General features: G+C 32.6%; 1 protein-coding gene across 1 annotated transcript in view; it reads right to left on the bottom strand.

Annotated features, from left to right (window-relative positions):
* Positions 1-6,295, bottom strand: part of LOC137623564 (aspartate and serine-rich protein-like) — a 68,138-nt gene extending 61,843 nt beyond the window's left edge. The window contains exons 1-2 of the mRNA XM_068354393.1: positions 6,237-6,295; positions 5,626-5,856 (exon numbers count right to left, since the gene is read on the bottom strand). Of these exons, the coding sequence (XP_068210494.1) occupies positions 5,626-5,856; positions 6,237-6,295 (290 nt within the window). The remainder of the gene's footprint in view (positions 1-5,625; positions 5,857-6,236) is intronic.
* Between the last annotated feature and the right edge of the window lie 6,205 nt (positions 6,296-12,500).

Raw genomic sequence — 12,500 nt, 5'->3', positions numbered from 1 at the left:
ATAATATATATATACATATATATATATATATATATATATATGTATATGTATATATATATATGACGTTTATATACAACTGTCATGTTGTAGTTAAGAAAATCTTGGGCTGAGTTAGAAAGGTGGAATCACTGTGTATGCACGTGGTAAGTGCAATTCTATCTATACATATAGACGTTTAGCGTGCTCCAGTATTCGATTAATGTCGAATTAGCTGAGTATTGATACCTTAACGGGGTGAAAAGGGTTTCTGTATCGCCATGATCTGCAAAGCTGTACTGGTCAGGGCCACCCATATCAGGGTGGTTTGCAGTGAGCGATCAGACTAAAGTCTCCTACCATCACCAGTCCACAGTTGTCCAGAATGGTGATGAAAAACTAGTTAAACCCCAGACATGACTAGGACATATATGAGGCCGTTGTCCTGCATTGAACTAAAAAGAATGCATTTGTTGTTGTTGTTGTTGTGCGTGATCAGACTAAAGTCTCCCACCATCACCAATCCACAGTAGGCCAGCGTAGCGATGAAAACTAGCCAAACCCTAGACATGATTAAGGACATATCTGAGGCCTTTCTCCTGCGGTGACTATCATTGCTGTGAGTGATCAGACTAGAGTCTCCCACCGTCACCAATCTACAATTGGACGGAGTGGTGATGAAATCTAATCAATCTCCAGACATGACTAAAGACTCGTCTGAGGCCCTTTTCCTGCGGTGGACTAGAAATGGCTGCATTTGTTGTTGTTGTTTGTGTTGTTGTTGTTGTTTTTGTTGTTGTTGTTGTTGTTGCTGTTGTCTTTTACCATCACCATTCCACAATTGACCAAAACATATCTGAGGCCTTTGTACTGCGGTGAATTAAAAACGTCTGCATTTGTTGTTGTTTTTGTTGTTGTTGTTGTTGTCGTCGTTGTTATTTTGTTGTTGTTGTTGTTATTAATGTTGTTGTTTTTGTTGTTGTTGTTGTTGTTGTTATTGTTGTTGGAGGTATGCCTTCAGAAGCACTATAATCAGGGAATGGCACAAGCCAGGTCTCACCTGAAGTTCCCTCTCATCAGTAAAGCAATCAAAGAACCCAAACAACTTTTCGACTGTCGCAAGAACTTCCTTTGATGGCTGCAGAGAGACGACGTTTTTGGCCTTGATGATGATAATAATAATAATAATAATAATAATGATAATAATAATAATAATAATAAATACTGAACATATATACATATATATACATATACTGTATATATATATATATATATATATATAAAGGTACTTTTATCTATTATTACAACACACACACACTATATATATATGTATATATATATATATATACATATATACATATATACATATATATATATATATATATGCTGTGTATTATGCTATCAAGGTTCGTTTCATACTTTAAAATATGTAAAGCATTTTACCTCCAACACTGAAAACTCTTTTTACTGTAAGAAAAAAAGGGGTTGTCGTCTTGATAAGACTTATAAATATCTATGAAGATCTATTTTCATAAATTACTAACGTTATATATATATAAGAGAGAGAGAGAGAGAGAGAGAGAGAGAGAGAGAGAGAGAGAGATACATTATTCATAACTAAACAATATATTTTAATGACATCCAAAATTCATGCTAATCTGCTTAGCTTTAACACTTAGATATTTCAGACAACCGTATTTTAAGCCTAATGCTATTATCGATATTATAACTCTTTAAAAATCATAGATATTTTAAGCCTTTAAGAAAATCATTGATATTTTAAGCCTTTAAGAAAATCATTGATATATTAAGCCTTCACGAAAATCATCGATTATATAAGAATTTTCAAAAAACAATAATACATTAAGCCTTTTAAGAAATAATTCGTATTTTAAGTCTTTTCAGAAAATCATTGTTAACTTAAGTCTTTCTAAACATCCTTGATATTTTAAGGTTATAAGAAAATCATCGGTATTTTGAGTCTTAGAAAAAATAATTGATATATTAAGCTCATAAGAAAATCATTGATATTCTAAACCTCTTTAAAAATCATTGATACTCTAAGCCTTTAAAATATAATTGGTATTTCAAGTCTTTTAAAAAATCATTGATATATTAAGCTTGTAAGAATATCATCGATATTTTAAGCCTCTTTAAAAATCCTTGATACTCTAAGCCTTTAAAAAATAATTGGTATTTTAAGTCCTTTAGAAAATAATATATATTTTAAGCTTGTATGAAAATCATCGATATTTCAAGCCTTTATATATATCATCAATATTTTAAGCCTTTATATATATCTTCAATATTTTAAGCCTTCAATAAAATCATCGATATTTTAAGCCTCTTTAAAAATCATTAATACTCAAAGCCTTTAAAAAAGCATTGGTATTTCAAGTCTTTAAGCTTATAAGATTATCATCGACATTTCAAGACTTTCTAAATGTCATCAATATTTCAAGACTTTCTAAATGTCATCAATATTTCAAGACTTTAATAAATCATCGATATTCCAAGCTTATAAGAAAATCATCAATATTTCAATCTTATAAAAAATCCTCGATTTCTTTTAAGATTTTATAAAAATCATTGATATTTCAAGGCTTTAAGAAAATCATCGATATTTCAATCTTATGATAAAATCCTTGACATTTCAATCTTATAAGAAAATCCTCGATATTTTAAGCTTTTATAAATATCATCAATATTTCCAGCCTTTAAGAAAATCATCGATATTTTAAGCCTTTATAAAAATCCTCAATATTTCCAGCCTTTAATAAAATCATACCATTTAGTATTAAACAAATAGAAGAACAAAGAAAACTATGACGTTGGCAACGCAGGAATATCGTATCAGTGATGTATGTTCTCCTGCCAATAAAAACTCAGAATTGATTTCAATTAAAGTCAATATGTTTTCGCCGAGTTTTAGAGGAGGATCTCGACTTTTGAAATGTCAGTGTCCTTGGCACACACGCATGTAAGTAAGGACGTATGTACGTAGTTAATTGTGTCATAGTGCAAAGCCTTCTGTACCTCTTTGGATTGTTTCATTTTGCCTCTTATTACCTGAGGCAACGAAGTTGGAAAGAGGTTATGTTTCAAACCATGTTTGTGTGTTATTGAGTTTTCTGTGAACAACTTCCAGGCCACAATTTTAATCGTAGAGTGATGAAACTTGCAGGCTTTAACTGTTATGTGCATATCTGGTATTGATTAAATTTTTGAAACGTTTGTACGTAGTTAATTACGTCATAGTGCAAAGCCTTCTCTACCTCTTTGGAGTGTTTCACTATGCAAATTATTACATCCGCCAACGAAGTTGGAAGTAGGTTTTGTTATACCCCCTGTTTGTGTGTTTGTTTGTGTGTGTTTGATTGTGAATAACTTCCTGGCCACAATTTTACTCGTAGAGTGATGAAACTTGCAGGGATTAACTCTTATATAACAATCTGGAAATTATTAAATTCAGGAAGGTCCAGGTGAAAGGACAAGGTCATGGTCAAGCAAAATATCCAAATGCATGTAATCAGTCATAACGTTGAACATGGTTGTCACAGAGACTTAAAACTTGGCTCATACTTGAGTGTATGAAAATCCACCCCAATAATGTCAAAGGTCAAGGTCAAGGTTGAGGACGGTGCTCTACTGAGTGCTCCTCTAGCTCAGCAGGTATATCTATAGACTCTCCCAAAATCCTGTCTTTAGCTCATAAGGAAGGTGAGGTTGAAGACACTAGAAGAAACTAACGAGTTTGATTGGGACTCGAACCCCAGTCTAGCTGACCGCAAGGCAGGAATGTTTCCAAGATCTATTTTATCTATCTACCAAGGCCCTTCACCTAATTTTGAGTGGTAGCTGACATCAAAATAAGGAATAAAAGGGGACTTTTCCTCTCTTCAGTCCTCCCAGCCTGACGAAGGGTCCAGGAGAGTTTGGTTGGTGCTGTTGGGGTGTCACAGCCTACCCTCACTCTCCGACCTATAGCTACCCTGGATAAATGTTAAACCCAGAAAATTCATTATCTACTGGAAATATATAAACCATGGTAACTATATCATGAACAATATATTTCCTGCCTTCATTCGCTCCTCCCAGCCTGACGAGGTATCCAGCCTAATTTGGTTGGTACTGCTAGGGTGCCACAGCCTACCCTCACACTCCGACCTATAGCTACCATGGATAAATGTTAAACAAAGAAAATTCATTATTTACTGGAAATATATAATCCATGGTAAATATATCCTGAGCAGTCTACTTCCTGCTTTCATATATTATGAATAGGGGACTTTTCCTCTCTTCGATTCTCCCAGCCTGACGAGGGAATCAGCCTAGTTTGGTTGGTACTGTTAGGGTGACTCAGCCTACCCTCAACCTCCGACCTATAGCTACCCTGGATAAATGTTGAACCTAGAAAATTAACTATTTACTGGATATATATATATATATATATCTATATCTATATATATATATATATATATATACATGTATATATACATATATATAAAACATGGTAAATATATCCTGGACAATTTATTTCCTGCCTTCATTCGCTCCTCCTAGCCTGAAGAGGGATTCAGCTTAGTTTGGTTGGTACTGCTATGGTGCTAGACTACCAAAAAAAAAAAAAAAAATTGTTTATTACCTACAGTACCTCTACATCAATACACAATTATAATACAAAATAAGATTTTTGACACCAGTCACATTATCGTAATACCTTCTCAGTAAATCAAAGCTTGACACCATATTTTTTTTTTTTCTTTTTTTTGTACTGCCAAGTTACAGTCATCGATTTCATTCAAGATACATGAAATGGCTCTACTTAAAGCGTCAGCTGGCCCTTCGTAATTGCCAGCTCTATAATTATTTGTCCTTTGCGCCCATATTGTTCTGCCGGTGGCTTCATTAATGGATGAAATTACCTCCATGCACGGAAGGAGAAATCACATCTGTTTTTGTTTGTGGTTTTTCATTCTTTCTTCTATCTTTTGTTTTTCCTTTTACCTTCTCATTTTCTTCTCTTATTTTAAGAAACTATAAAAACAGAGGCTAAAAGGACCAAAATCCCAGTGCCATTTTCTAGTCCCGGTTAGGTGAATGAAAAATAAAAGCAAAGATAGAATTTAAATTCTTTAGGTCATATGGTCTGTGAAGAAATACATTTTGCTAATACAGATTCATGAACCACTATACATATACAGAAGAGTCAATCACAGTTAACTATGATGAATTCTTAAGATTTATGGTATGAACATTAAGGGTATATATATATATATATATACATATATATATGTATATATATATTATATATATATATATATATATATGTATATATATATGTATATATATAAATATATATATATATATATATATATGTATAATATATATATATATATATATATGTGTCTATATATATGTATATATATAAATATATTATCTATATATAATATATGTATATATATATATATATATATATAAATATATATAAATATATATATATATATATATATATATATAAATATATATATATATATATCTATATATATATAAATATATATATATATATCTATATATATATATATATATCTATATATATATATATATATATATATATATTTATTTCTGTCACTTTCATATCGTGAGTACGTGTCAAGCATTTCATCGTTATCGTGGTTATTAACACTTATATCCAGTTGAGCTCCTGAAGATTGTCCTGGAATATACCTATATCTAATTGAGGTCCTAAAGGTTGTCCTGGAATATGCCTGTATCCAGTTGAGCTCCTGAAGGTTATCCTGGAATATATCTATATTTAATTGAGCTCCTAAAGATTGTCCTGGAATATATCTATATCCAGTTGACCTCCCAATGACAGTCCTGGAATGTACTTATATCTAGTTGAGGTAATAAAGAGAGTCCAGGAATATACATATATCCAGTTGAGCTCTCAAAGACAGTCCTGATATATACTTATATCCAGTAGAGCTCCTAAAGACTGCCCTGGAATATATCTATCTCCAATTGAGCTCCAAAGACATTCCTGGAATATACCCACAACTATACTTCTCAAATATAGAAAATAAACCGCATCATTGTAATTATCATAATCACGTGTCAATTCTGATCTATAAACTTAACACCAAAAGAGATAATCCCCAAAAAGGTAAAAATTAGTATTGAATTTAGGGAGACTAAGTGGTTTTCCCGGTATCATGACCTCCGACCAAAACACCGAATAATACTGAGGCAAAACTGACTTCGAATCCCAAGAGAAAAATGGTAAAAGTGACTTATTCAGGATGCGTGATGAAGCCATTGCTGGAATCTCACGAAATCCGCATGAGGCAATTAGGGAATTCGCGTTTGTAAATAATGGAAGGAGGTTAATTGATCGTTTTTAACATGGTGTGTGGAGGGTTTAAATCTCTCTAACGATATATCTTAATGTTTATATATATATATATATATATATATATATAAGCTCCTTACTGTTCATTTCATCCCAACCATTCATTTATAAACTTACCCTTTGTTAATTAGTTATCATCAAATCCTGGAATCAGGAATAATTGGTAAGGCATTATGGGTCTTAATTGTAGGAACTCTACAGTGACCTCGCTATTAAGATAAAAATGCATGGGGAGAAATACACATGATATACGTATGCGAAATCATGTGATTTGCTGGTTACATCCATATGATTTAACATTGGTTATATATAGGCTACTATCTCTCTCTCTCTCTCCTCTCTCTCTCTCTCTCTCTCTCTCTCTCTCTATATATTATATATATATGTATATATATATATATATATATATATACATATATATATATATATATATATATACGTATATATATGTATCTATATATATGTGTGTATATATATATATATGTAGATATATGTATGTATGTATATATATCCATATATATATATATATATGTATATATATGTATATATATGTAGGTATGTACTGTATATATATGTATATATATACATATATATATATATATGTATATATATATATATATACATATATATATATATATATAGATATATATATATATATATATATAGATATATATATATATATATATATATCTATATATATATATATATATATATATCTATATATATATATATATATATATGATCATTCTAGCTATACGAATCATGAGCAATTACGTTATTGATATAAAAATATAAAACTAACCGTAAATTCATATACACATTACTTCCAACATTAAAATAATTCCACGAAGTTATTCTTTATATAAAAAAACAAATAATTTATTATTTCCTGCGATGTATAAATCTCCAATGCAAATTAAATTAGTTTGTTTTACGAATGATAAGTTTAGAGGCTCTTCATGTTGAGTTTGCCAAAGCTGTTTTGATGATTAACTAATTATAATTTGTTTGTTAGCCAATTCCAGCGATGATTGACAACGGATTTGGTCTTTATATTCGATTAGCGAGATACCGGAATTTAGATGGTCTTTATATATATATATATAATATATATATATAATGTATATATATATATATATATATATATATTTGTGTGTGTATGGATATATATGCGTGTGTATGTGTTTTTACATATATCCATAAATATATACACATACGTATATATAGATGTACATATTCGTGTATACAGTATACACACACACACACACACACACACATATATATATATATATATATATGTATATATATGTATATATATATATTCATGAGGAATAGATATTTTTTGATATCCTCCAAATAAAAATATTTTCACACTATTTCTCATAAATCATACTCATTTCAGGTACCACGACATTTTGTTGACACAATCGCTTATTTATGATTAGTTTTACCTTACTAGTAAGTGATATTTTGTCACATCAAAATATGCCAGTAAAAGAAATTTGATTTATTGAAATTGGTTTGTGGTGGCCTGCTGGTAGCGTCCCTGCCTGACGATTGCCAGACTGGCGTTCTAGTCCCGCTTAAACTCGGTAGTTCCTTTGGTCACTCCAACCTCATCATCCTTGTGAGCTAAGGATGTGGGCTTTGGGGAAGCCTATAGGTCTATCCACTGAGTGATCAGCAGCCATTCTCTGGATCTCCTTGGTACTATCTTGGGTTGAGTGTGAGCTAAGGTGCTGATCATATGTAAAATGAAAAGTCTCTAGGGCATTGTCCTGCTTGATAGGGCAATGTCACTGTCTTTTGCCTCGGCCATTCATGAGGTTACTAACTGTAAAAGGTTACTGAGTAAATGTAATAGGTTATTAAGTGACTGCAATAGGTTACTGAGTAAATGTAATAGGTTACTGAGTAGCTGTAATTGGTTACGGAGAAACACCAATAGGTCACTGAGAAACAGTAGTAAAACATTGAGAAGGAGAAATAGATCACTGTGAAACAGTAATAGGTCAGTCGATTGCATCTGGACCAACCTGGCATTTGGATCTAGTCATATAAGAAAATTGACATTTTTAGTCGCGTTTCTCAAACAATGTACCATTAGTGCCTCTCGCAATAACAACGTTGCAAAATGTCAACCCGATTACAGCTCATTACTGTGATTTGCCAAATGAATCGTGATTGTAGACCACTAACCTTGACATTATCTGCTTGTGGTGGGGGGTGGAGGTGATGTTGAGACCTTTGAATTCTACTTGATGAAATATTGATCACAAGCAACAGCGGGGAAAAATGTCACTCACATGCGAAGCAAAACTAAGATTTGTAATTAATCTCTAATATTGATCATAGGCCACATACGCCCCCAACATACTCTTCGGGGACGTCGTGACTGTTCAATTCCACTTGACAATGATGTTGAATACATCGACCATGAGCAACTGCGCGGCAAAATGTTGCTCATATGCAAAGCTAAAATAAATTTTGAATTAACCTCGAATCTTTTTCGTAGGCCACTATCCACATCCCAGACATTCTTTGCAGGAACATTGAGACCGTTCGATTTCATTCGACGACGATGTTGAATACATCAACCAAGATCAACTGCATGGCAAAATAGTGCTCGTATGAGAAGCAAAAATAGATTTCGAATTAACCTTGAACTTTGATCATAGGCCACGAACAACCCCAAAATACTCTGTGTGGACATCAAAACAGTCGATTCCACTCCACGATGATGCTGAATATATTAACCAAGAGTAACCGCGAGATGGCAAAATTTCGCTCAAATACAAAGGAAATATAGATTTCAAATTAATCTTGCATATTGATCGTAGGCCACAAGCGCTACCAACATACTCTGCAGGAACGTCGAGACTGTTCAATTCCACTCAACGACGATGTTGAATATATTGATCATGAGCAACCACGTGTAAATATAGATTTTGCATTAATCTTGAAAATGGATAGTAGGCCACTAACGTACACCCCACCCCCATCGTCTGACTTGCTCTGCAGAAGGATGTCAAGACCGAGCGTAAAAATGCTGGCCAAATACAAAGCAAATATAGATTTCGAATTAATTTTGAATATTGATCGTAGGCCACTATTCCCTGCTTCCTTCCGTGACATACTCTGCAGGAAGGACGTCAAGACCGTTCATTTCCACTCCTCGACGAATCCAATTACATCGACCGCAAGCAATCACTCTGAAAAATGCCGCCTGAATACAAAGCAAATATAGGTTTTGAATTCATCTCGAATATTGATCATAGGCCATTATTCCTGGCTTCCTCCCCCTGACATAGTCTGCGGAGGGATATCAAAACCGTTCATTTCCACTCGACGACGAAACTGAATACATTGACTGCGAGCGATCACACGGCAAAATGCCGCCAGAGTACAAAGCTAGTATGGATTTCGAATTCATCTCGAATATTGATCGTTGGCCACTATTCCCAGCTTTCTCCCCTGACATAATCTGCGGAGGGATATCAAGACTATTCATTTCCACTCGACGACGAATCTGAATACATCGACAGCGAGCAATCGCGCGGCAAAATGTCCTCGATTACGAAGCAAAGCTAGATTTCGAATTAATCTTGAATATTGATCGAAGGCTAATATTCCCGGCTTCCTCCTCTGACATACTCTGCGGAGGGACTTCAAGACCGTTTATTTCCACTCAACGACGAATCCGAATACATCGACCGCGAGCTATCGCGTGGCAAAATGTCGTCCGAATACGAAGCAAAGCTAGATTTGAAATTAACCTCATCGATTTCAGACCTGACGAGGCTGTAATAAGGACCGAGTCGCCTGGACATTATTAAGCTAATGAGGAAACCGTCCTATTGAGTACCGAGTAGGATTTAGGATCTTGTAGCGAATGATGCGTAGGATGAGATTTGCCTTAATTAAAGAGACCCGGGTTTTATTACCAATGATTTTGGCATTATGTTGGTTTCTTTCGTTAATATCATACTAAAGCAGGAGTTAGTAGGAGGACGATCCAGAAGCAGATATGATAGACAAAGATATGTTATTATTATTATTATTATTATTATTATTATTATTATTATTATTATTATTATTATTATTACTATTATTAATATTATTATTATTATTATTATTATTATTATTATTATTATTATTATTATTATTATTATTATTATTAACCTCTCTCTCTCTCTCTCTCTCTCTCTCTCTCCTCTCTCTCTCTCTCTTTGAAATAGCAGTCTACTTACAGATTATCAGGTGAAAGAAACTAAGATTGGAAAATGTAATTTTTAAATTGTTATGTCTGAATCAATAATACTTCACCTGAAATACTAAGACGGTCTCTCTCTCTCTCTCTCTCTCTCTCTCTCTCTCTCTCTCTCTCTCTCTCTTTCAAGAAAAAAAGCATAACACGTTCTATTTTCTTTTCTCTACAATTTCCTTACAATTTTGGACAACCGATATAGCCCTCTGAAACTCTTTTCTTTGTAACAAAAATTCCTATATATTGGCCTTTATAGACAGAAAGGGAACACAAAAAGAAGCGTATTTTCTTAAATACTATCAAGTTCACAATTTTCTCTGAATCTATGGTCACTAAAAAATTCCTCAGATCAGTTTATTTCCTATAAAGGGGTTAGTTACAATTAGCTAAAGGAAACAACACCTGAATCTAATCTAAGGTCATCCCTATATTCTTGAGGTCATATAATTGTTTTAATTTTACAGAAAATCAGTTTTTATTGTACAATATAGGCAGTAAGACACATTTCATTCCAACCATTCATTTATAAATTTACCCTTTTGTAATTAGCTATTACTAAATCCTGGAATCCGGAATAATTGGTGTGGTATGTAGTTTCTTGAGGTGAATTGCCAGTACTGGATCCCTTTTTTACTTCCTTAAACAAACACATACACACATATGCATTATGTATATATATATATATAATATATATACATATACATATATATATATACATATATACATATATATATACATATATATATATATATATATATATAGTGTGTTTATATAACTTGTTTGCGTTCATATTACAGATCCTCACTGCAAAGAGGATAAAGTTACCACAGCAGTCTACCCTTAAACAACCACCGAAAATAACATTGAAAAATATTCTGCCAGCATCGTGGAGATGATTAAAACGCTAGAAATTCCACTATGCAGTGAATCTCATATATTATTCAGCGCGGGGCATCCCTTGTCTGTAACACACACACACACACGTACACATTCACACATACACTTCACTCGTTTGCTCCATTTCCGTCGTCATAAAAACATCTCTTTTGCAATAGTAAAGTATTATCTGTTACTCTGTCTTTCGGGCTATTTGTCATTTTCAGGGTTATGGCAGAAGATTGAAAAGCGGGTTGATTATTATTATTATTATTATTATTATTATTATTATTATTATTATTATTATTATTATTATTATTATTATTATTAATATTAATATTAATATCAATATTAATTGATAATATTATTATTATTATTATTATTATTATTATTATTATTTCTTCTTCTTCTTCTTCTTCTTCTTCTTCTTCTTCTTCTTCTTCTTCTTCTTCTTCTTCTTCTTCTTACTAACTAAGCTGTAACCATAGTTGCTAAAGCAAGATGCTATAACCCCATGGGCTCCAACAGAAAAAAATAGCCCAGTGAGGAAAGGAAATACGGAAATAAATATACGATATAAGAAGTAATGAACAACTAAAATAAGATATTTTAATAAAAATTAATATTAAAACAGACACTTCATATATTTACCGTAAAAAGGAATTTTGGTAAAGCATTATTTGTTACTTCGCTTCTCAGCCTATATGTCATTTCCAGATCCATAGCCGAAGATTGAAAAGCGGCCGTATCCCTTTTCATCAAAAGATATTGATATGACGCATCCATTCGTTTTGAGTTTTCCAATTATGCTTTTCTTCTTTCGTCCCGGATGGGGGGATTAGAATATCCAGGTTTATCTGTAATAAAATACATCTATTTCATGCGAGGCGTCACATGATGGAAATGGGAATTTATGATTTTCTGTATGTGAATAAATGTTGATAACGAAATATAGGGAAAATATATTTT

The sequence above is a fragment of the Palaemon carinicauda genome, chromosome 30 (assembly GCF_036898095.1).
Source record: "Palaemon carinicauda isolate YSFRI2023 chromosome 30, ASM3689809v2, whole genome shotgun sequence".
NCBI classification, from domain to species: Eukaryota; Metazoa; Arthropoda; class Malacostraca; order Decapoda; family Palaemonidae; genus Palaemon; species Palaemon carinicauda.
This window is presented reverse-complemented; position numbering and strand designations above follow the sequence as displayed.